This window comes from Amblyraja radiata, chromosome 30, assembly GCF_010909765.2.
Source record: "Amblyraja radiata isolate CabotCenter1 chromosome 30, sAmbRad1.1.pri, whole genome shotgun sequence".
In the NCBI taxonomy this organism is placed as follows: Eukaryota; Metazoa; Chordata; class Chondrichthyes; order Rajiformes; family Rajidae; genus Amblyraja; species Amblyraja radiata.
In genome coordinates, this window is record NC_045985.1 from 27895328 (window position 1) to 27921385 (window position 26058).

The following is a 26058-nucleotide window of genomic DNA, read 5'->3' on the forward strand; positions in this document are numbered from 1 at the left end:
CGTAGGGACTATCAGTCAATTCACTGGATGTGTTCAAGAAAGTTAGATTTAGCTCTTCGGGCTAATGGAATTAAGGGATATGGGGAGAAAGCAGGGACGGGGTACTGATTGGGGATGATCAGCCATGATCATATTGAATGGTGGAGCCAAATGCCCTACTCCTGCACCTATATTCTATGTTTCTATGAAACATTCAGACAGGTGCATGGATAGGAGCGATTTAGAGGGAAATGGGCTGAAGGGCCTGTACTTCATACCACAACTCCACAACATTTCGAGTCAGGATCCTTCTTCGGACTAGACTGGAGGCTAAAAATGGGTCCCGGCCCAAACGCCATCTCTCCATTTGTCCTGCGCTCCAAAGAGATAAAAAGCCTCTCCCTATAACTCAAGCCCACAACCTCAGCAACATCCTGGTCAATATCTTCTGCACCCTTCCCAACTCAGTGGCATCCTTCCCATAGCTGGGTGAGCAGTCGAGCAGACCGCATCCCAAGTGTGGTCTCACCAACAACATGGACAACTGCAACACCATGTCCCAACTTTTGAACAGTACCTGGATAGAGGAAGATGTATGAATGACTAACAATTAATTAATTATGAATAGAGACACAAAGCATAGCAGATGCTAGAATCTTGAACAAAACACTAAATGCTGGAGTACCTCAGCGGGTCAGGCAGCATCTCTGGATAGAAGGAATGGGTGACGTTTCGGGTCGAGACCCTTCTTCAGGCTGATAGTAACTTTTTCCACACAAAGGGTGGTGGGTGGCTGGAACAAGCTGCCAGAGAAGATAGTTGAGTCAGGGACTATCCCAACGTTCAAGAAACAGTTAGACAAGTAAATGGAGAGGACAGATTTGGAGTGGACCAAACTCAGACAGGTGGGACTAGTGGAGCTGGGACATGTTGGCTGGTTATGGCAAGCTGGGCCAAAGGGCCTGTGTGCATCACTCTATGACTCCTGAGGCCAGTGCCTCACCTGTACTGCAGAGACCAGGCTGTGGACACTCTGCGGGCAGGACACATCCGTCACAAACACAGAGTGCCGCTGATCACCGTGGGGCAAGCTCCGCAGCGTTTCCTCAGCCGAGGATTCGTCCACGTCCACCACCACCACCGCCGATCCCTCCTCGGCAAACCGCCGGCACACGGCTCGCCCAATGCCACTCCCTCCACCTGCACCAAAACCACAGGGGCATTACTGGCACGGTGCCCACGGATAGAGCAACAGGGGGGCAAACACAGAGAGATCTGGGTACTGGATGGGGGAGGGGGCATGGTACTCAGGAAGAGGGCGGGATGGGGGGCAGGGATAGAGGGGGCAGCGGTGGACAGGGGGCTGGGAGGGGAGAGGGGGTGGGAGGGAGAGGGGTTAGGGAAGGGGGTAGAGGGGATAGGAAGGGGGGATAGGGAGGGGGGAGAAGGGATGGGGGAGAGGGCATGGGGAGAGGGGATGGGGGGGTGGGGGAGAGGGGGGGTGGGGGTGGGGGAGGGGGAGAGGGGTTGTGGAGGGGACAGTGGTAGGGAAGGTGGGGAGAGGCGATGGGGAGGGGGAGAGGGAATGGGGAGGGGAGAGGGGTAGGGAAAGGGAGGGGACGAGAGTGGTAGGGGAAGAGGGAGAGGGGTAGACATGAGGCAGGGGAGTAGGAAGGGAGAGGGGTGGGGGGGAGAGGGGCAGGCAGGGTGAGATAGAAAGGGGGGAGAAGTGATGGGGAGAAGGGATGGGGGAGAGGGGTTGGGGGAGAGAGGGTGGGGGAGAGAGGGTGGGGGAGAGGGGTTGTGGAGGGGAGAGTGGTAGGGAAGGTGGGGAGAGGCGACGGGGAGAGGGGATGGGTGGGAGAGGGGATGGGTGGTAGGGAAGGTGGGGAGGGGGGAGAGGGTGGGGGTGGGGGGGGGAGGGTGGGTGGGGGGAGAGGGGTGAGGGGGGGCCGTCTCCCAGGGTCACAACCCGACCCACTCTCTGCACTATAATCGTGCAGGAGGATTGTCACTAAACAGGTGGGAAATACATATCTCTTTGCACTTGACTCGGGTCGACGAGTCGTGCACCGTCCCCTCACCCCCACTATCTCCCTCACTCTCAGTCTCATCTCCCCCAACTCCCTCTCGCGCTGCGGACGCGTCCCCTCCCTCACCCCCACCCTCTCCCTCTCCCTCACCCTCACCTGTGACCAACGCCAGACGGGAGCTGAGACGGAGACGGGGACCCGACAACGAACCCGCCGCCGCCGCCATTACCCTCCCCGGCCGCTGCCCCGACACACCGGCCCCGCCCCCACACCGGCCCCGCCCCCACACCGGCCCCGCCCCCACACCGGCCCCGCCCCCACACCGGCCCCGCCCCCACACCGGCCCCGCCCCCACACCGGCCCCGCCCCACACCGGCCCCGCCCCACACCGGCCCCGCCCCCACACCGGCCCCGCCCCCACACCGGCCCCGCCCCCACACCGGCCCCGCCCCCACACCGGCCCCGCCCCCACACCGGCCCCGCCCCCACACCGGCCCCGCCCCCACACCGGCCCCGCCCCCACACCGGCCCCGCCCCCACACCGGCCCCGCCCCCACACCGGCCCCGCCCCCACACCGGCCCCGCCCCACACCGGCCCCGCCCCCACACCGGCCCCGCCCCCACACCGGCCCCGCCCCCACACCGGCCCCGCCCCCACACCGGCCCCGCCCCCACACCGGCCCCGCCCCCACACCGGCCCCGCCCCCACACTGGCCCCGCCCCCACACTGGCCCCGCCCCCACACTGGCCCCGCCCCCACACTGGCCCCGCCCCCACACTGGCCCCGCCCCCACACTGGCCCCGCCCCAGTCACGCCCACACACTGGCCCCGCCCCCACACTGGCCCCGCCCCCGTCACGCCCACACACTGGCCCCGCCCCCACACTGGCCCCGCCCCCGTCACGCCCCCACACTGGCCCCGCCCCCGTCACGCCCCCACACTGGCCCCGCCCCCGTCACGCCCACACACTGGCCCCGCCTCTCCACAGACCCGTCACACGCGCTGTCTGAAGAAGGGTTTCGGCCCGAAACGTCACCTATTCTCTTCGCTCCATAGATGCTGCTGCATCCGCTGAGTTTCCCCAGCAATTTTGTGCACCATCCGTCACACGTCCCTGGTTCCCGCCCCCCGCCCACTACCCGCTCCGTTTCAAAGCCCCGCCCCCCCACGCAGTGCAGGAGCTGCAGCTCCGAGTCCATTCAGCCCGTCGCTTCCGTCCGTGCCAGCCCCCATAGCAGCCATTCCCACCGGCAATGTTCCCTCATTCACCCCCACAGCCCTGCAGCTCATTCCCACCCACACAGATGGATTTGCTGTCCTTTCATTTGCCCTTAACCCAAACTCCAGCGATAACATATTTATCACAGAGGGTCATGATTCTATGAGCAAGATGTCCCATCTACTCCAGTCCTGCATTTGGCCCTTATCCATCTGGACCTTTCCTATCCACGTACCTGTCTACGATTCTTTTCAATGTTGTTATAGTCCCTGCATCAACTACTTCCTCCGGCAGCTCACTCTATCCCCATATCTCTCTGTGAAAAATGTCCCCCTCCGGTTCCTATTAAATCTTTCCCCTCTCACCTTAAACTGGCGTCCTCAGGTTCCTGATTCCCCAACGTAATGACAAACCAGAAGCATTACAGTAGGAATGTGTAGGAAGGAACTGCAGATGCCGCTTTAAACTGAAAATAGACACAAAAAGCTGGAGTGGGCAGCATCTCTGGAGAGAAGCAATGGGTGACATTTCGGCTCGTGACCCTTCTTCAGACCTTTGGGTTAAAGACTCTGTGCATTACCAACATGGGTATGTGATACAGGAGAACGTGCAAACTCCACACAGAGAGCACCCGAGGGCAGGATAGAACCCAGCTCACTGGGAACCAGAGGCATCAACTGCTGTGTCATTTTGCCTTCCAAAGAGAGAAAAGATGTGGCTAACAATTGGTGCTATTAAATTAAAGAAATACTAGCATAGAACTTATTTTATTGTCTTTTAACAGTAAAAACAAATAAATGCAAATCCTTTTGGTGAAAGTCTCATTAGTTCATGTTATGGGAGCAGAATTAGGCCTGAATTAACCCCTGACATCTGTGTCAATCTCAGCCTTAAAAATATCCACTGACTAGGTCTCTTCAGCCGTCTGTGGCAATGAATTCCACAGATTCACCATAATCTGTGCAAATTCACAAGTTCACGTTCGAGGAGTAGAATTAGGCCATTTGGCCCATTGAGTCAACTCTGCCATTTAATCATGACTGATCTCTAATAATAATAATAATAAATTTTATTTTTGGGCGCCTTTCAGACATCTCAAGGACACCTTACAGAGATTAACAGGAATCAAAACGTATAATCAGAATAAAATAAATAATAAAGACATCACAGAAACACAAATTAAGAACAGAATTCAGTCCAAAAACAAAAAATCAAAAACACTATGTGAAGAGAGAGCAGCGGCAGCTAAAGCGCGCCAGCGTACACTCTCCCTTCACGACAGCCATCTTGGACAAAGACTAACAGGATTACCTTACAGACAAAAAATCATCTCTGCCTCCTAATCCCATTTTCCTGCCTTCTCCCATAACCCCTGACACCCGTTCTAATCAAGAATTTGTCTATGCCTTAAAATTTCCACTGACTTGGCCTCCACAGCCCTCTGGGGCAATTAGTTCCACAGATTCACCACCCTCTGACTAAAGAAGTTCCTCCTCACCACCTTTCTAAAAGAGAACCCTTTAATTCTGAGGATGTGACGTCTGGTCCCAGACTCTCCCACTAGTAGAAACATCCTTACCACATCCACTCTATCTATGCCTTCCCTGTGACCTTTGCTCCATGGTGGCACCGGCTGACATGGACTGACATTAGTTTAGTTTAGTTTATTGTCACGTGTACCAAGGTACAATGAAAAGTGTTTTATACACTCTATCCAATCAGCGGAAAGATTATACATGATTACAATCGAGCCGTCCACAGTGTACAGACCCATGTTAAAGGGAATAACGTTTAGTGCAAGGTAGAGCCAGTAAAGCCCGAAAAAAAGATAGTCCAAGGATCTCCATTGAGGCAGATAGTAGTTCAGGACCACGCTCTAGTTGTTGGTGGGATGCATAGAAACATAGAAACATAGAAAATAGAGACCCACTGTCTCAATAGACAATAGGTGCAGGAGTAGGCCATTCAGCCCTTCGAGCCAGCACCGCCATTCATTGTGATTATGGCTGATCGTCCCCTATCAATAACCCGTGCCTGCCTTCTCCCCATATCCCTTGACTCCACTAGCCCTGAGAGCTCTATCTAACTCTCACTTAAATCCATCCAGTGACTTGGCCTCCACTGCCCTCTGTGGCAGGGAATTCCATAAATTCACAACTCTCTGGGTGAAAACGTTTTCTCACCTCAATCTTAAATGACCTCCCCTTTATTCTAAGACTGTGGCCCTAGGTTCTGGACTCACTCAACTTTGGGAACATTTTTCCTGCATCCAGTCCTTTTATAATTTTATATGTTTCTATAAGATCCCCCTCATCCTTCTAACCTCCAGTGAATACAAGCCTAGTCTTTTAAATCTTTCCTCATATGACAGTCCCACCATCCCAGGGATCAATCTCGTGAACCTACTCTGCACTGCTTCAATCACAACGATGTCCTTCCTCAAATTAGGAGACCAAAACTGCACACAATACTCCAGATGTGGTCTCACCAGAGCCCTATACAACTGCAGAAGAACTTCTTTACTCCTATACTGAAATCCTCTTGTTATGAAGGCCAACATTCCATTAGCTTTCTTCACTGCCTGCTGTACCTGCACGCCAACTGTACAAGGACGCCCAGGTCTCGCTGCACCTCCCCCTTACCTAACCTAACCCCGTTGAGATAATAATCTGCCCCCTTGTTTTTGAAGCCAAATTGGATAACCTCACATTTATCTATATTTTACTGCATCTGCCACGCATCTGCCCACTCATTCAACCTGTCCAGTTCACCCTGCAACCTCCTAATATCCTCTTCACAGTTCACATTGCCACCCAGCTTTGTGTCATCTGCAAATTTGCTAGTGTTGCTCCTAATTCCCTCTTCCAAATCATTAATATATATGGATGGTTCAGTTGCCTGGTATCAGCCAGGATGGAACTGTCCCTGGATCTGATGGTGTGCGTATTCACACTTCTGTACTTCTTGCCTCATGGGAGAGGGGAGAAGAGGGGTGACAATGCCTTGATAATGCTGCTGGCCTTGCCGAGGCAGCGTGATGTGTAGACGGAGTCAACGGAAGGGAGGTTGGTTTGTGAGACAGTCTGGGCTGCGTCCACAATTCTACAATTTCTTGCGGTCTTGGATGGAGCTGTTCCCAAACCGTGCTGTGATGCATCCCGATAAAATGCTTCCACGATGCATCTGAAGAAGTTGATGAGAGGTGTTGGGGACATGCCGAACTTCCCAAGCCTTGGCCATAGCTTCCACTTGTTTGAGAATGTTCACAGTTGTGATTCAATTGTGCTGCTGCAATTAAGGATTTCATGTTTCTATCTGGGACAAAGGACAATAAAACACTCTTGATACTTGACTCTTGACTTAACCCTTGACACTTAAATCTTGACAATTGACTCTTGACTCCTGTCACTTGACCCTTGACGTGTCTGTTCCGGGTCGATGTGCTGGTGATATTTACTCCCCTGGTCCTGCATCTTCCTGCGTGGGGAACCAGTGATGGTGGGGAGGGGTCAGACGCCACCATGCACAGGCGGCAGTGGTGAGAGCCAGCGCTGGGATCTCAGGGTTCCCCAGCAGCAAGCACCAGGTGGTGGTGAATCCCAGCAGGGCGACGGTATATCCCAGCAGGGCAGCTGTGGGCCAGGGCTGGGCGTAGGGGCGGTGGAGAGCCAGGGCGAGGGTGAGGGTGCCGGGCGCGGCCCACAGGAGGCCAGATGGGGCAGCGGGGAGGAGGCACAGGCCGACGTAGCCGTGGGCCCCGCAGCACCATCGCCACAGCCCCGCAGCCCTGCAGAGGCCCAGCAGAGAGCAGCAGGAGCCGGCGACTCCCAGCACAGCACAGCACACCCACCAGGCCCACACGTCCGTGTCCAACAACCACAGCAGGCCGAGTAAAGCCCCCCAGCTCAGCGCCAGCAGAAATGGATGGGCTGGACCTCTCCACACCACGGCCACACAGGCAACGACCACACACATCCCAGCAGGTCCAGCACAGGCCAGCAGGAGGCAGGAGAGCCCCACAAAGCCCAGCGCCCCACAGGAATCCCAGCAGGCCTGGGCCAGGCGGGTGTGCCCCAGCAGAGACCAGCAGAGGCCACCGGATCCCAGCAAGGCACAGCAGACCAGGTAGAGCTCGGCACTGCCCGGAGAGGCCGCGGGCAGAACCAGGAGCAGCGCCAGGCCCAGCCATTCCCAACGCCGGCCGTCCCGGCCACCTCCTCCAGCACCTCTAGATGTCCCCACCTTGAGGGGCCGCTGCAGACGGTCCACCCTCAGCCCAGGGTCCGCATGAGGGAGGGGACCATGGGCAAGCTGAACACTGGAGGCACAGACATGGGACATCCCACCATAGAGGGTCTCTAGCAGCCCCCTCCAACCCAGCTCAGCTCCAGTAGCCCTGGGCAATGTTGTCAAGCTGGAAAAGGCACGGAGAAGATTTACGAGGATTTTGCCAGGAATACAGGGAGTGGTTGAGTTGGCTGGGACTCTATCCCCTGGAGCGCAGGAGGGTGAGGGGTGATCTGAAAGAGGTATACTAAATCATGAGAGGAATAGTTGCATAAAGTGTCTTGCCCAGAGCAGGGGAATCGAGGACCAGAGGACATAGGTTTAAGGTGAAGGGGATAAGATTCAATAGCAACTTGTTTCAATGCTGTATCACTCTATAACTCTCTGACTGTGTCTCCACTGGTCCAGACGGAGTTGGTGGGGTGAGGAGGTGGGGACGGTGTGGTTGTCTCCGTTGGTGGTGGGGGAGAAGATGGGGCGATATCCCCCTCCCTGCCGAGCCGCTCTCTCAACCACCCGGGCACACCTTCACTATCCAGGCAGGACAAGGTTCTGGTTCTGTGGATCTCTGGGTATCTGGTGACCCCGGGTGGAGTGGGCAGTGGTCGGGTTCAGCAGCTGCCGCTCGGAGCCTGTAACACAACGGGAAATGTGTAATAGCACCGATCATCCCTCTGGATCATACTCACCCTGCACCGAGACAGGCCCTTCGGCCCAACACCTCCATGCTGTCCAACATACCTCATCTAAGCTAGTCCCAGTGCGGTAGAGAGGGAGTGGACTGGGCGTGAGGGAACCAATGTGAGGAGGGGGGGGAGAGAACAAAGGTGGATGTGGCGCGGAGGTACTTTGTGACTGTCGGCACCGTTTATGTGGCCACTATTTACATATCTTGTGTCGGCAAGCAAAGAACTTCACTGTTACTTGTCACATGTACTTAATGTGTCAATATGTACTTAATCTATGAACCAATGTTGAATAACGTTAATACCTCCACCAATGTAAAGCACTTTGGCCAACGAGAGTTGTATTTAAATGTGTTATAGAAATAAAAGTGACTTGACGACTGACATGTGACGATAACGTATTCATTCATTCATTCATTCATTCATTCATTCATTCATTCATTCATTCATTCATGGAGCCACTGCCTCACAGTGACCACTGCCTACTCCACTCGGCGGCGCCAGAGGTAGGGGTTCCATCCTGACCTCGGTGCTGTCTCTGTGTGTGGAGTTTGCACGCTCTACCTGTGACCACGTGGGTCTCTTCCAGGTGCTCCGATTTCCTCCCACATCCCAAAGACGTGCGGGTTTGTGAGTTCATTGGCCCTAGTGTGTAGGGAGTGGATGGGAACGTGGGATAGCGGAGAACTAGTGTGAACGGGTGATGGCTGGTTAGTGTGGTTTTTTGGGCCGAAGGGCCTGTTTCTGTGCTGTAGCTTTCAATCAATTAATCAACATTCACCCCTCAGCCTCCTATGCTCCAAAGGAAAAACGTCCCATCTTATGAACGTCTCCCTATGTGAAGCCCACAAGCCCAGGTAACACTGTGGTGAATTTCTTTGGTGCCCATTCCAACTCCTTGTCCAATGTTGGAGGAGAGAGGGATGGAGTGGGGTTATTGGTGTTCAGGACCAAAAGCATCAATAGCCTGCCATCACCTCTTAACGAAGATAGACACAAAATGCTGGAGTAACTCAGCGGGACAGGCAGCAACTCTGGAGAGAAGGAATGGGTGATGTTTCGGGTCGAGACCCTTCTTCAGAATGGGAGTCAGGAGAGAGGAAGCTACAGAGATTACGATGTATAAGGTGTGAAATTTAGACATCAAAGGAAGTTGAGGTCAAGGAATATATAGAATCCCCTTTGATATCTCGTTTTTACACCTTACACTTCCTTATCTCTGTGTCTATCTCTCCCCTGTCTCTCAGCCTGAAGAAGGGTCTCGATCCGAAATGTCATTTAATCTTTTTCTCCACAGATACTGCCTGACACGCTGAGTTCTTGACCGAGTCCTCCAACACTGTGCTCTTCACAAAACTACAGCACCTGCAGTTTCATGTGTCTGCAGCTTTTCCTTCATATCTTAGAGAGACACAAAAAGCTGGAGTAACTCAGCGGGTCAGGCAGCATCTCTGGTGAAAAGGAATGGGAGACATTTCAGGTCGAGACCCTTCTTCAGACTGAGAGTCAGGAGAGAGGGAAATGAGACGGTAAATAGGACAAATGAATGAAAGATTTGCAAAAAGCAACGTTGATCAAGGAAAGGCAGAGCCCACAATAGAAGAGATACAAAGAGTGAAACTAGCAAGACAACAGTTCCGGGTCTCCTCCACTGGCAGAGTGAGGCCAAATGCAAATTGGAGGAATTAGCATCTCATATTTCCCTTGGGCAGCTGACACCCCAGCGGCATGAATATTGATTTCACCAACTTCAAGTAACTCTCCCTCCCTCCCCCACCCTAGTCATCGTACAGGTTTCACTGTTATCCTGTGGAGTTCCACTGTCTGTATAACTCATTATCACCTATCATGCACCATTGTGGGCTCCACATTTCCTTGATTATCATTGCTTTCACATATGTTCCATTCATTTGGTCTATTTGTCATCTATATCTCTCGTTTCCCTTTCCCCTGGCTCTGGCTGAAGAAGGGTCTCGACACAAGTCCCACCTGCCTGTGTTTGGTCCATATCCCTCCAAACATGTCCTATCCATGTACCTGTCTAACTGTTTCTTAAATGTTGGGATATTCCCAGCCTCAACTACCTCCTCTGGCAGCTCGTTCCATACACCCACCACCCTTTGTGTGAAAATGTTACCCCTCAGATTCCTATTAAATCTTTTTCCCTTCACCTTGAACCTATGTCCTCTGGTCCTCGATTCCCCTACTGTGGGCAAGAGATTCTGTGCATATACCCGATTCATGATTTTATACACCTCTATAAGATCACCCCTCATCCTCCTGCGCTCGAAGGAATAGAGACCCAGCCTACTCACCCTCTCCCTATATGTGAATATAGAAATACAAACACTGAAGCAAAACAGACGTCCCAAAAATGGATCTTTTGTATATCTAACCATGAATAAACAACATACCTCTGTTCCAAAACTTCCTTCACAAACAGAAAGGCATCTTAATTAGTCTGAAGAAGGGCTTCGACCCGAAACGTCGCCCATTCCTTCTCTCCAGAGATGCTGCCTGTCCCGCTGAGTTAATCCAGCTTTGTGTGTCTATGTTTGGTTTAAACCAGCATCTGCAGTTCCTACCTATACAGGGCATATTAATCACACCACCACTGAACTGTCTAGACATATCTAGATGCTCCCTCCATCTGATTGCACAACGGTGTTGAAACTATATTCTGGCACCAACATTAAATGCCTGTCACAATATCATGTACATACCAATAATTACATGAATTATTATTACAGGAAAAATCATCTGTTTTAATAAGCCCTCCTCCCTCCAGCCCTAATTGATCCAGTCCCAGTACATTTGACAATTAAATACTTGTCTGCCCATTCCCTCCACAGATGCTGCCTGGCCCGCCAAGTTCCTCCAGCACTTTGTGTATTGCCTAGGATTTCAGCATCTCCAGTTGCCTGTGTCTCCATTTGGGGATTTTATTTAATTCCCATTTGATTTCTGGGCGTGTGGAATGTAATCTTGTGGTTTATTTGTGAGGACTCGTCTCACTGTGGGTTGGGTGGGAACAGGGCGTGATGTAAACTCACAGACATGCCCAAAGGGATAGTGAGTCAGTGAAACACTGGCAGCTTGCTTTGTCAGCACTGGTTATTGATGCCTCTGTGTGTGTGTGTGTGTGTGTGTGTCTGTGTGTGTGTGCATGCGTGCCAGTTACTAGTGTCTGTGTGTGTGTGTGTGTGTGTTCATGTCTGTGTGTGTGTGCATGCGTGCCAGTTACTAGTGTCTGTGTGTGTGTGCATGCGCGCCAGTTACTGAGGTGAGTGTGTTTGTGTCTGTCAGTGAGTGTGTGTGTGTGTGTTTTTGGTTGTGGGTGAGTGTGTGTGAGTGTGCATTTGTTTGTGGGTGAATGTGTGTGTGTGCGCATTTGCGTGTAAGAGAGATTGTGTGAGTGTGTGTTTGTGTGTGAGAGGGAGTGTGTGTGTGTGTGTGTGCGGTAGTTACTGGTCTGTGTGTGTGTGAGAGAAAGAGTGTGTGAGAGAAAGTGCGTGTGTGTGTGTGAGAAGAGTGAGTGTTTGTGTATGTACGCCCGTTACTGTGTGTGTGAGAGGGAGTGGGTGTTACGTGTGTGTGTTTGTGAGTCTGCGTGTGCGCGAGTGTGAGTGTGTGTGTGTTAGTCACTGCCCCACTGTGAACCGTGAGTGTGTGGGCGGGCGGGCGTGTGCTGGTGACGGGGTCGGTCAGTCGGTGTCAGGGCTACAGCGGGTCTCGGGATGAACGCGGTGGGTTTCCCCAGCGATGTTCCTGGTGAGTCTCCATGTCTATACCCTACCCTCCATGTCTATACCATGTGCTCTAATTTTGCCCACTAATTTGTGTGGGACCTTATCAAATGCTTTCTGAAAGTCCAAGTACACGACATCCACTGGCTCTTCCTTGTCCATTTTATTTGTTACATCCTGAAGAAATTCCAGAAGATTTGTCAAGCATGATTTCTCCTTCGTAAATCCATACTGACATGGACCAATCCTGTTACTGCTATCTAAATGTGCTGCTATTACATGTTTGATAATCAACTCCAGGATTTTCCTCTCTCCTTTCTCTCTCCCTCCTTTCTTTCTCCCTCCTCTCTCCTTTCTCTCTCCCTCCTTTCTTAAAAAGTGGGATAATATTAGCTCCCCTCCAATCATTTGTGTGTCCATTTTACTGATCTGAGACCAGCAAGTTATTGATGATGTGAAAAGTCCTTACCTTTCCCCACAGTGTTTTATGTTTATATTTAGTCATAGTCCTACACCATGGGAGCACGACCTTCAGCCCAACTTGCCCACGCCGACCAACATGTCCCATCTACCTGCCTGCGTTTGGCCCATATCCCACTAAACCTGTCCTATCTATGTACCTGTCCAACTGTTTCTTAAACATTGGGATTGTCCCTGCCTCAACTACCTCCTGTTGCAGCTCGTTACATACACTCACCACCCTTTGTGCGAAAAAGTTACCCCTCATAGAAACATAGAAACATAGAAAATAGGTGCAGGAGGAGGCCATTCGGCCCTTCGAGCCAGCACCGCCATTCATTGTGATCATGGCTGATCGTCCCATATCAATAACCCGTGCCTGCCTTCTCCCCATATCCCTTGACTCCACTAGCCCCTAGAGCTCTATCTAACTCTCTCTTAAATCTATCCAGTGATTTGGCCTCCACTGCCCTCTGTGGCAGGGAATTCCATAAATTCACAACTCTCTGGGTGAAAAGGTTTTTTCTCACCTCAGTCTTAAATGACCTCCTCTTTATTATAAGACTGTGGCCCCTGGTTCTGGACTCGCCCAACATTGGGAACATTTTTCCTGCATCTAGCTTGTCCAGTCCTTTTATAATTTTATATGTTTCTATAAGAAACCCCCTCATCCTTCTAAACTCCAGTGAATACAAGCCTCGTCTTTCCTTATATGACAGTCCCGCCATCCCAGGGATCAATCTCGTGAACCTACACTGCACAATCACAAGGATGTTCTTCCTCAAATTAGGAGACCAAAACTGTACACAATGCTCCAGATGTGGTCTCACCAGAGCCCTATACAACTGCCCTCAGATTCTCATTGAATCTTTTCCCCTTCACCTTGAACCTATGAGCCAATGAGCCAAAAGCCTTTTTGACCACCCTGTCTACCTGTGACTCCACCATCAAGGAACCATGCACCTTCACTCATAGATCCCTCTGCTCTACAACACTCCCCGAGCCCTACCATTCACTGTGTAGGTCCTGCCCATGTTAGACTTCCTGAAATGCAACACCTCCCATTTCCCTGTGTTAAATCCCATCAACCATTCCACAGCCCACCTGGTCAATCGATCAATATTCTACTACAATTTTTCACAACCATCTTCACTATCTGCTCTACAACACACCCCAGAGCCCAATGATGTGAAAAGTCCTTACCTTTCCCCACAAAGTTATATATTTCTATGTTTATAGGTATGTGGGGACTGCGGGAACGATTGTCTGTGTGTGGCTGTTCTCAGCGGAGCAGGTCTCTGACTCTATGGGTCTGCGTGTTTTACAGGACGATTGATACCCACAGGTATCTCAACCTGGTCAGCTCAGACTTGGGATGTCCTGACAGTAGCTGTGATCATGGTCAGCATGACGACCTGGGTTATATCTCGTAAAAGTAAGTACGGAAGAAATGACAGAGCATGTTTTTTGAATGAATGAGAGAATAGAAACACAGAAAATAGGTGCATTCTGCCCTTCAAGCCAGCACCGCTACTCAATATAATCATGGCTGATCATCCAGAATCAGTACCCCGTTCCTGCTTTTTCCCCATATCCCTTGATTCCGTTAGCCCTAAGAGTGATATCTAACTCTCTCTTGAAAACATCCAGTGAATTGGCCTCCACTGCTTTCTGTAGCAGAGAATTCCACTGATGCACAAGTCTCTGGGTGAAAAAGTTTTTCCTCATCTCAGTCCTAAATGGCCTACCCTTTATTCTTAAACTGTAACCCCTGGTTCTGGACTCCCCCAACATTTAGGGAACATTTTTTCAAGCATCTCGCCTAACCAATCCTTTAAGAATTTTACATGTTTCTATAAGATACCCTCTCATCCTTCTAAATTCCAGTGAATACAAACCCAGTTGATCCATCGAATACTTTATTGCCACAAGTGACGAGTCCGGCAACTAACCAAATAGTGAAAGGCAGAGGCTTGGACAGAGTTGATGTGGAGAGGATGTTTCCACTAGTGGAAAAGTCAAAGACTAGAGAGCACAGCCTCAGAATTAAAGGACGTCCCTTTAGGAATGAGAGGAGGAAGAATGTCTTTAGTCAGATGGTGGTGAATCTGTGGAATCTACCATGGAAAGCAGAGGAGGCCAAATCAGTCAATATTTTTAAGGCAGAGATAGTTAGATTGTTGATTTGTTCGGGTGTCAGCGGTTAATGGGAGAAGGCAGAAGAATGGGGTTAGGAGGGAGTGATAGATTATCCATGATTGAATGGCGGAGTAGACTTGGTGGGCTGAATGGTCTAATTTTGCTCCTATCACATGAAGTCACAGTAAAACCCTTAGTTTTGCATACCCTGGGTATGCAAAGAGTCGCTACATAAAGGGCGCCGCAAAGTTTAAAAACATTAATTAAAAATTAAACTTTATTCAGAATAAGAAATATATCCAAAACCAAAATTGCTTAAAAACACTTCATACCTAGCAGACTTTGATGTTTGTAGGTTTACTACCTAAAACTGGAGATTTTAATGTTGATAAGGTTAGGTTGTAGCCAGGTACGGAAATCGCTATCAAAATATGGAGGGGACGGGGGGACACAATTTCTTGGCGGCCGCGCGCGAATGCACACAATCACACACATGCGCGAGGCTTCGGAGGCTCAATCCAGCACTAAATGCAGCTCAACTCTGCCTGTCTCGTCGGGTTAACCTACAGCCCTGCATGGACTGATGGGACACCAGCGCTGCTTCTCCGCGCTGGCTGTAAACCTGGACTATATTTCCTGCAAGTCCAGGCGGGGCTGTATGTTAACCTGGCGGGACAGGCAAAGTTGAGCTGGGTTTAGCGCTGCTTCTCTGCGCTGGCTGTGGGCCTGGGGGCACAGCTCCCATCTGACCCCAACGTCTCTGGCCACCCGTGGGGGGGGGGGGCACTCGGGTGGGGACGGGACAGCGCCGGAGTGCCGGGATCGATCCTGGCTGTGGATGAGGCGCAGGTCTGTGCTACATCTCCAATCAACGAGCTCTATCCTCAGTCCCACCCCCCCTTACTTCCGCCTCTGACCGACTCCTCCCTCCTCCAATGATCGCGCTGAATCATCAGTCCCACCCCCACTGCCTCGCGGAAAGCAGACATTTCACCGGGTTTTAAAATACGGATTACAAAAAAAATGGGGGGGATCGACCCGCACATCTCAAAACATGGATTCCCGCCCCTGTTGTAAACTACCCATGTGGAATATGAGGTGATGTTAACATTGAGTGGTCGGTTATCCTGATGTAGTTATAAGTTGCTACCAGCAGATGGCTGTCAGACCAATTTCTGAAACGTTTCTTTCCCCCAATCTCCAAAATAATATCAATATATTATGTGTTAATAAAGGCCTGTCCCACTGTACGAGGTCATTCAAGAGATCTCCCAGGTTAAAAAAAATCAAACTTGTGGTAAATACGTAGAATGTACGTAGCGGCTACGTTGGAGCTCGTGGTCGTCTCGTAGCGGCTCGTAACGCTAATGGCAGGGACTCGGGAAACGTGGTAACTCGTGAAGTTTTTTCTGCACTGTGAAAAATGTCCACGAGAACCCCGAGTACCTCCGAACGGCTATTACCGTAATTCTCCGAGTTCGAATCTGGGGAAACTCGGGAGAACTCGTGAATGACCTCGTACAGTAGGACAGGCCCCTGAGGTGTGAAAACTAGAAAACAAGAAAAGGGTAACTGGAGAGAGAGGGGGACCTCTTAGGAATCAAAGCGGTCACCTCTATGTGGAACCACAGGAGATGGGCAAGGTCTTCAATGAGTATTTCTCCTCTGTATTTACCGAGGAGAAAAACAGTAGGACAGAGGAACTTGAGGCAGTCAATGGAAGTGTCTTCAGAGCAGACAGTGTTCCGTCGAAGTACTGAAGGTACTATCGTGTATGAAGGTAGACAAATCTCCAGGGCCTGATCAGATATATCCAAGGACATTGCGGGAAACTAGAGAGGAAATTGCGGAGTCCTGGTTGAAATTTAAGAGTCAAACTTAAATACAGGAGAGGTGCCGGAAGACTTGAGGGTGGGAATGTTATGCCTCTTTTCAAGAAGGGCTGCAGGGAAAATGCTGGGAACTACAGGCCGATGAGCTTAACATCTGTACTTGGTAAGTTACTGGAGAGTATTCTGAGGGATAGGTTATACTGGCATTTGGATGGGCAAAGGCTGATTAGGGATAGTCAGCTTGGTTTTGTACGTGGGAGGTCGTGTCTCACAAATCTGATTCAGTTTTTTGAAGACGTGACCGATGAGGGCAGAGCTGTAGATGTTGTGTACATGGATTTCAGTAAGGCGTTCGACAAGGTTCCGCATGGTAGGCTGCTCTGGAAGGTTAGATCGCATGGGATCCAAGGAGAGATAGCTGAATGGATAGCAAATTGGCTCCATGGAAGGAAGCAGAGGGTGATGGTGGAAGGTTTATTCACAGACTGGAGGCCTGTGTCTGGTGGTGTGCCTCAGGGTTCGGTGCTGGGCCCGTTACTGTTTGTCATCTACATCAATGATTTGGATGAGAACATACAGGGCAAGATTTGCAAGTTTGCTGATGATACAATAGTGAGTGGTTTTGCAGATAGTGAAGATGGTTGTGAATGATTGCAGCAGGATCTGGATCGATTGGCCAGGTGGGCGGAGGAATGGTTGATGGAATACAGAGAAGTGTGAGGGTGTTGCATTTTGGGGCCTCTAACAAGGGCAGGACCAACACTGTAAATGGTAGCCTCTGGGTAGTGTTGTAGAGCAGAGGGATCAGGTGCAGGTGTATGGTTCCTTAAAAGTCGAGTCGTAGGTAGATAAGGTAGTCAAAAAGGCTTTTGGCACTTTGGCCTTCATCAATCAGAGTATTGAGTATAGAAGTTGGGAGGTTATGTTGCAGTTGTATAAGACGTTGGTGAGACCGCATTTAGAATATTGTGTTCAGTTCTGGGCACCATGTTATAGGAAAGATATTGTCAAGCTTGAAAGGGTTGAGACAATATTTACAAGAATGTTGCCAGGACTAGAGGGTGTGAGCTATAGGGTTGAGTAGGCTGGGTCTCTATTCCATGGAGCGCAGGAGGATGAGGGGGAATCTTATAGAGGTGTATAAAATCATGAGAGGAATAGATCTGGTGGATGCACAGTCTTTTACCCAGAGAAGGGGAATCAAGGACCAGAGAACATAGATTCAAGGTGAAGGGGAAAAGATTTTACCACTTGGAAAGGAATCCGAGGGGTAAATTTTTCACACAAAGGGTGGTGGGTGTATGGAACAAGCTGCCAGAGGAGGTGGTTGAGGCTGGGACTATCCCCATTGTTTAAGAAACAGTTAGATAGGTACACGGATAGGACAGACGCAGGGAAGTGGGACTAGTGTAGCTGGGACATGTTGGTCGGTGTGGGCACTTTGGGCTGAAGGGCCTGTTTCCACACTGTATCGCGCTATGACTAGGAGACATCACATGAGATGGAGATCAAGGATAATGTAGAATAGATCGTTGTTATCTGGGAGAAGGTAACAACGAGGCAAACTGAGATAAAATGTAATCGAGGATGGTCAGTGGTCGGAGAACTGGGAAGGGGGAGGGATGGAGAGAGAGGGAATGCTGGGGTTACTTGAAGTTAGAGAAGTCAATATTCATACCACTGGGGTGTAAGCTGTCCAAGTGAAATATGAGATGCTGTTCCTCCAATTGAGGCCTCATTCTGACAATGGAGGAGGCCCAGGACAGAAGGGTCAGTGTGGGAATGGGAGGAGGCGTTAAAGTGTTGAGCGATCCTACTGATGGGCTGCTTCATATGAGTGAGTCACTTGTTTCTCACGGAGTCACAGAGTGATCCAGGCCAGAAACAGGCCCTTCGGCCCATCATGTCCGTGCAGGCTCTGTGGGCCACCTGTACGGACGGGAGCGGGGAGAAGAAGGAATGGGACAAGGACAAGTCTTTGATGATGTCGGCTGTTTTCCCGAGGCAGCGTGAAGTCTAGGTGGAGTCGATGGTGGGGAGTGTGGTCTGTGTGACGGGCTGGGCTGCGTCCACAACTCTCTTGCAGTCTAACCAAGCTGTGATGCACAATGTACATATGTGGCGCATGTGCCAACTCTGTGTGTTTTCTGTGGTGCATCTGTAGAAATCAGTTTGAGTCACTGAAGAGAATTTCCTTAGTCCTAGTTTAGTTGTGTTTAGAGATACAGGACTGGCTTCACTAACACTCGGTGTCATTCTGCACATTGACAGGAGGGTGTGAGGGGCCAGGGTGTGAGGGGAGGGGCAGCCTGGCACTGGAGCTTCTGCTACAGGTGATGATACTGGCACCAACAATGCTGTTCTGCTACTGGGGTTCCTCCTGCCCAGGTGAGTTTGCAGAGGGTGGATGGGATGGGAGTTCATTGGGGGTGGGATGAGGATATGGGCTGTGGCTGAGATGGAGGTTCAGTGGGTGGGTGGGGGGATGGGGGTTTGAGTGGGTGGGTGGGATGGGGGTTCAGTAGGGGGGTGGGGGGATGGGGGTTCAGTGGGGGGGGTGGGGGGATGGGGGTTGAGGGTGGGTGGGTGTAATGGGGTTTGAGTGGGTAGGTGGGATGGGGGTTCAGTGGGTGGGTGGGGGATGGGGGTTCAGTAGGGGGGTGGGGGGATGGGGGTTCAGTGGGGGGGGTGGGGGGATGGGGCTTGAGGGTGGGTGGGATGGGGTTTGAGTGGGTGGGTGGGATGGGGGTTCAGTGGGCTGCAGGTGGGATGGGGTTTGAGTGGGTGGGGGGATGGGGGTTTGAATGGGTGGGTGGGATGGGGGTTCAGTGGGGGGGTGGGTGGGCTGGGGTTTGAGTGGGGGTGGAGTACATAGTGTGCATGTTGACCTGTATCCCTGTCCCTCTGGCCTAGAGCCGCTGCGGGCAGTGGGTACAGACGGACCCACCGTGGCCGTGCCGGGAGACAGCGTGGTGCTGCGATGCCGGGCGGTGACCTACACACAGGCCGGGAGCCTGGGGCTGGAGTGGAGGAACCTGCGGACAAGAGATGTGATCCTGGCGTGTGGAGAGGATGGGGGAGGGTGCCGGGGCTACCGGGAGGGGGCCTGGCTGCTGGACAGTCAGCGAGAGGCCAGAGACCTGTCCCTGCGGCTGGACAGAGTCAGAGTGACCGATGCTGGCAGGTACCAGTGCACCATCTTCACCGGCAGGCACTCCAGCGCCGCACTGATGGATCTCAGCGTGGTCGGTAAGGCAATCGCCAACAATCCCCGGTTTTACCAGCTCCCACCGTGGCACAAAAGGCAGGGAAGGGCACGGCAATGGATATATGCAAGGCAGAGATAGATAGATACTTGATTAGTACGGGTGTCAGCTGTTCCCAGCTGTTATCAGACAAATGAACCATCCTATCACCTACTCGGTGGGCTGAAGGGCCTGTTACTCTGCTGTATCTCTAAACTAAACTAAACTAAACTCGGGAAAACCATGAGAGCAGGGTCCTGGGCAGGGGCGTGGAGGGGGGAAGGAAGGGGGGAGGGGGCGAATTTTAATTTACTTTATTGTCACGTGTCCCAAGGTACAGTGAAAAGCTTTTGTTGCTCCAGTCAGCGGAAAGACAATACATGATTACATCAAACCGTCCACAGTGTATAGGTACAGGGTAAAGGGAATATTGTTTAGTTGAGCATGTTTAGCATGCAATCCATGCAGATCAGATAATACTGCACATATTATCTCAATGGGGTTAGGTTAGGCAAGGGGGAGGTGCAGCGAGACCTGGGTGTCCTTGTACACCGGTCACTGAAAGTTGGCGTGCAGGTACAGCAGGCAGTGAAGAAAGCTCATGGAATGTTGGCCTTCATAACAAGAGGATTTCAGTATAGGAGTAAAGAGGTTCTTCTGCAGTTGTATAGGGCTCTGGTGAGACCACATCTGGAGTATTGTGTACAGTTTTGGTATCCTAATTTGAGGAAGGACATCCTTGTGATTGAGGCAGTGCAGCGTAGGTTCATGAGATTGATCCCTGGGATGGTGGGACTGTCATATGAGGAAAGGTTGAAAAGGCTAGGCTTGTATTCACTGGAGTTTAGAAGGGTGAGAGGATATCTTATAGAAACCTATAAAATTATAAAAGGACTGGACAAGCTAGATGCAGGAAAATTTTTCCCAATGTCGGGCGAGTCCAAAACCAGGGGCCACAGTCTTAGAATAAAGAGGAGGCCATTTAAGACTGAGGTGAGAAAATAAAATTTCAACCAGAGAGTTGTGAATTTGTGGAATTCCCTGCCACAGAGGGCAGTGGAGGCCAAATCACTGGATGGATTTAAGAGAGTTAGATAGAGCTCTAGGGGCTAGTGGAGTCAAAGGATATGAGGAGAAGGCAGGCACGGGTTATTGATAGGGGATGATCAGCCATGATCACAATGAATGGCGGTGCTGGCTCGAAGGACTGAATGGCTCGAAGGACTGCTGGCTCGAAGGACTACACCTATTTTCTATGTTTCTAACAACAATCGTCAAACTCATGTATGACAGATAGATCAAAGGGGAAGAGTGCAGAATATAGTTCTCAGCATTGTAGCACATGTTTAGCTTGAATATGTTAAGCTTAGTTTAGTTTATTGTCAGGTGTACCGAGTTACAGTGAAAAGCTTTTGTTGCGTACAAAACAGTCAGCAGAAAGATAATACATGATTACCGTCGAGCTATTCACAGTGTACACATATGTGATCAATGGAATAACATGAATAACCTTTAGCCCAAGGTAAAGCCAGTAAAGTCTGATCAAAGATAGTCACGAGTCAAGAGAGTTTATTGTCATGTGTCCCAGATAGGACAATGAAATTCTTGCTTGTTGCAGCACAACAGAATATTGTTGGCATAAATACAGAACAGTACAGTTACACATAAATAAACAGATAAAGTGCAATAGGCTGTTACAGTCTGTTTGATGGCGAGTTTAATAGCCTGATGGCTGTGGGGAAGCAGCTGTTCCTGAACCTGGATGTAACAGATTTCAGGCTCCTGTACCTTCTACCTGATGGTAGCGGAGAGATGAGTGTGTGGCCAGGATGGTGTGTGTCCTTGATGATTGTGGCAGCCTTTTTGAGGCAGCGACTGCGATAGATCCCTTCGATGGTGGGGAGGTCAGAGTCGATGATGGACTGGGCAGTGGTCACAACTTTCTGCATACTTTTCCGCTCCTGGACGCTCGAGTTGTGGAACCAAGCCATGATGCAACCGGTCAGCATGCTCTCTACTGTGCACCTGTAGAAGTTAGAGAGAGTCCTCCTTGATATACCGACTCTCCATAATCTTCTCAGGAAGTAGAGGCACTGATGTGCTTTCTTTATAATTGCATCAGTGTGCTGGGACCAGGAAAAATCTTCAGAAATATGCACGCCCAGGATAGTCCGAGGGTCTCCAATGTTGGCTGCTTTCCCGAGGCATCATGAAGTGTGGATAGGGTTGATGGTGGGGAGTCTGGTGGATGTGATGGACCGGGGAACATCCACAACTCTCTGCGATGTCATGTGGTCCTGGGCAGAGCTTAGTTGCTTTAGGATGTCGCAAAGGTTCGGGAGAGAGCGTTAAGTTCATGCTAGCTCCTTCCCACTGATCCCTCCTCATAGCCTCAGATATAAAGGACGTTACTTTAGGAAGGAGATGAGGAGGGATTTCTTTTGTCAGAGGGTGGTGAATCTGTGGAATTCATTGCCACAGAAAGTTGTGGAGGCCAAGTCAATGGATATTTTTAAGTTGCAGATTGGCAGATTCTTGATTAGTACGGGTATCGGGGGTTATGAGGAGAAGGCAGGAGAATGGGGTTAGGAGGGAGAGATATACTAAACTAAATGCATGTGTAGGAAGAAACTGCGGATACTGGTTTAAACTGAAGATAGACACTTAAAAGCTGGAGTAATTCAACGAGCATCTCTGGAGAGAAGGAATGGGTAACGTTTCGGGGCGAGACCCTTCTTCAAACTGGTTAGTGATAAGGGAAATGTGAGATATCAATGATGATGTGGAGATAAAGAACAATGAATGAAAGTTATGCAAAAAAGTGATGATGATAAAGGAAAACGGACATTGTTAGCTGTTTGTTGGATGAGAACAAGAAGCTGGTGCGACTTGGGTGGGGGTGGGGGGGGGGGGGTGGAGGGAGAGGGAGGGAATGCTGGGGCTACCTGAAGTGAGATAATCAATATTCATACCACTGGGCTGTAAGCTGCCCAAGGGACATGTGAGATAGATCAGCCATGATTGAATGGCAGAGTAGACATGATGGGCCGAATGGCCTAATTCTGTTCGTATCACTCATGATCTAATGACCTTATGTCCCCCTTGGATTGCAGCTCTTGGGACGAAGCCCATCATCTCAGTCGAGTGTCTCAGCGACTCCACCCTCCTCTACAGCTGTCGATCGGGCGGGTGGTTCCCTGAGCCCACCCTGGTGTGGAAGAGCAGTGACGGGACCAGCCTGTTGCCGCGGTCGAACGTGAGCAGGACCAGGGGCGAGGGGGGTCTGTATGGCCTGGAGATCCAGTACTGGGCCCACCACGACGTGCCGGACTCTGTTATCTGCATCGCCCGCAACACGGTGACCAACGTCAAGATGGTGTCGGCCGCACGCACCTCAGGTGAACAACAGTGAAAGGCTAGATGTGGATAGAGTGGATCAGAGATAGACACAAAAAGCTGGAGTAACTCAGCTACAAGGTTAATTCCCGGGATGGCGGGACTGCCATATGCTGAGAGAATGGGGCAGCTGGGCTTGTACACTCTGGAGTTAGAAGGATGAGAGGGTATCTGAATGAAACATATAAGATTGTTAAGGGCTTGGACACGCTAGAGGCAGGAAACATGTTCCCGATGTTGGGGGAGTCCAGAACCAGGGGCCACAGTTTAAGAATGAGGAGTAAGCCATTTAGAATGGAGACGAGGAAACACTTTTTCTCCCCGAGAGTGGTGAGTCTGTGGAATTCTCTGCCTCAGTGGGCGGTGGAGGCAGATTCTCTGGATGCTTTCAAGAGAGAGCTAGATAGGGCTCTTGAAAATAGCGGAGTCAGGGGATATGGGGAGAAGGCAGGAACGGGGTACTGATTGGGGATGATCAGCCATGATCACATTGAATGGCGGTGCTGGCTCGAAGGGCCGAATGGCCTACTCCTGCACCTATTGTCTATTGTCTATTGACTCGACCTGAAACGTCACCTGTATCTTTTCTTCAGAGATGATGTCTGATCCGCTGATTTAGTCCAGTTTTTTGTGTCTATCTACCTTTAGAAAGGGGATGAGGAGAAATGTATTTAGTCAGAGGGTGGTGAATCTGTGGAATTCATTGCCATAGAATTCAGTGAATCTATGGAGGCCAAGTCAATGGATATTTTTAAGGTGGTGTTTAACAGATTCTTGATTAGCACGGGTGTCAAGGGTTATGGGGAGAAGGCAGGAGCATGGGGTTGAGAGGGAAAAATAGATCATCCATGATTGAATGGCAGAGTAGACTTACAGTCATGGAGTGATACAGTGTAGAAACTGGCCCTTCGGCCAAAGTTGCCCACACCGGCCAATAATGTCCCAGCTACACTAATCCCACATGCCAGCATTTGGTCCATATCCCTCATATCCGTTGATGGGACGAATGGTCTAATTCTGCTCCTTGAAACTATGAACAGTCCCAATGTCTAGATTACTGCTCCAGTCCCCACATGTCCTGCTTCTTCCTAGCAGGAACTAGAATGTTCCCAATCCAGGCATCCAGAGTCATTCTCGGGCAGTTCCAACTCAGGTACAATGCTGGAGTAACACAAACTGCTGGAGTAACTCAGCGGGACAAGCAGAATCTCTGGAGTGAAGGAATGGGTGACATTTCTCGCCGAGACCATCATTCAGTCAACAGTGGATGTTGTCAACCTGGATTTCCAGAAGGCCTTTGAAAAGGTGGTGCAGGTGAGGCTGCGAAACAAGTCAGGAGCCCATGTTATCATAGAAACATAGAAAATAGGTGCAGGAGTAGGCCATTCGGCCCTTCGAGCCTGCACCGCCATTCAATATGATCATGGCTGATCATCCAACTCAGTATCCTATATCTGCCTTCTCTCCATACCCTCTCATCCCTTTAGCTACAAGGGCCACATCTAACATCTATCAGAGGCAAGGTTCTAGCATGGATAGTAAATGAGCTGGCTGGCAGAAGGCAAAGAGTGGTATCCTGACCACGGATGCTGTCTGTACGGAGTTTGTATGTTCTCCCCGTAACCGCGTGGGTTTTCTCCGGGAGCTCCGGTTTCCCCCACACTCCAAAGACATACAGGTTTGTAGGTTAATTGACTTTGTATAATACGATATGATGATAGATAGAACTTTATTTATACCAGGAGGGAAATTCATCTGCTAATAGTCATAAAAACACAGAATTCACAACACATGAAATTAAAGTGACGAGTGGAAAGGCTTGGGGGATGTGCAAAGATTGGGGTGGAGGGGGGGGGGGGGGGGGGGGGGGTGGGGTGGGGGAGAGGAGTCAGTCTCAGTCTACGCCATGACAGAATGGGGAGGTCATGTACAGTTTGATCGCCACAGGAAGAAGGATCTCCTGTGGTGTTCAATCCTGCATCTTGTTGGAACTAGTCTGTTGCTGAAGGTAAACACAAAATGCTGGAGTAACTCAGCAGGACAGGCAGCATCCCTGGAGAGAAGCAATGGGTGATGTTTCGGTTTGAGACCCTTCTTCACAATTGCTGAAGGTGTTTCTCAGGAGGGTGTGAGCTGTATTGTACAGGGCACTCCGCTGTTTGAAGAGCATCCTCCCCTCCAAGGCCACGTCCCATGAATGCAACTCTGCTGCTCCAGCACACGACAGTGAAGAGGATGGCACTGGATGTGTGTTCCGTGTGTGTTGGATAGTGTTAATGTGCGGGGATCGCTGGTCGGTGCGGACTCGGTGGGCCGAAGGGCCTGTTTCCGCGCTGTATCTCTAAACTAAAATGTCTTTCTTGTCCTTTGCAGATTTGCTCCGTCGAGCTCAGGTCCGTGTGGGGGAAACCGGTAAGACGTCTCACTGTAAGATATGTCGTTATTTCATGATTATGTTCCCCCGATCAGACAGCAGTAACCCTTGCCTTCCTCTCTCACTCGCAGACTGCACCAAACCCCTAGAGTGCCCGGGAGAGTGAACCAGGGGGGGCAAAGGGTGTCGGGAAACTGAAGAAAGGAGACTGAGAGACCGAGAAATTCAGCATTTCTCCAGTAAATCTTGCAAAAGTCTACAGATCCACCACAGAAAACACACTGTCGGGATGCATCACAGCTTGGTTTGGGAACAGCTCGGCCCAAGACAGCAAGAAGCTGCAGAGAGTTGTAAATGTAGCCCAGTCTGTCACACAGACCACACTCCCCACCATCGACTCCATCTACACTTCATGCTGCTTCAGGAAAGCAGCCAACATCATTAAAGACTTGTCCCTGTCCCACCCCGGTCATTCCTTCTTCTCCCCGCTCCCGTCCAGCAGAATGTACAGAAGCTTGAAAGCGCGCACCACCAGACTCAGGAACAGCTTCTTCCCCAGTGTTATCAGGCTTCTGAACGGCCCTTCCATAAGCTAGGGTACTGTCCGATTCACCTCTACCCCACTGCGGACATTGGACTTTGTCTCTGGAGCTGGTGCTCTA

The 26058-nt window shown here is 50.7% G+C and overlaps 2 protein-coding genes across 4 annotated transcripts in view; one reads left to right on the forward strand and one right to left on the reverse strand.

The window, feature by feature from the left end:
• The window catches only part of hsd17b8 (hydroxysteroid 17-beta dehydrogenase 8), a 38658-nt gene extending 36392 nt beyond the window's left edge, over nt 1-2266 (reverse strand). For all 3 annotated transcript variants that reach the window (XM_033047755.1, XM_033047756.1, XM_033047754.1), the window contains exons 1-2: nt 2169-2266; nt 983-1179 (exon numbers count right to left, since the gene is read on the reverse strand). In XM_033047755.1, coding sequence (XP_032903646.1) covers nt 983-1179; nt 2169-2238 — 267 coding nt within the window. In that variant the 5' untranslated portion in view covers nt 2239-2266. The remainder of the gene's footprint in view (nt 1-982; nt 1180-2168) is intronic.
• Nucleotides 2267-11709: 9443 nt separating this feature from the next.
• Nucleotides 11710-25666, forward strand: LOC116990213 (butyrophilin-like protein 2). Its single transcript, XM_033047757.1, has 7 exons — nt 11710-11976; nt 13738-13845; nt 18653-18769; nt 19295-19630; nt 22740-23024; nt 25396-25434; nt 25528-25666. The coding sequence occupies exons 1-7, from the start codon at nt 11943-11945 to the stop codon at nt 25560-25562; spliced, it is 954 nt and encodes a 317-aa protein (XP_032903648.1). The 5' UTR covers nt 11710-11942; the 3' UTR covers nt 25563-25666.
• Nucleotides 25667-26058: the final 392 nt, after the last annotated feature.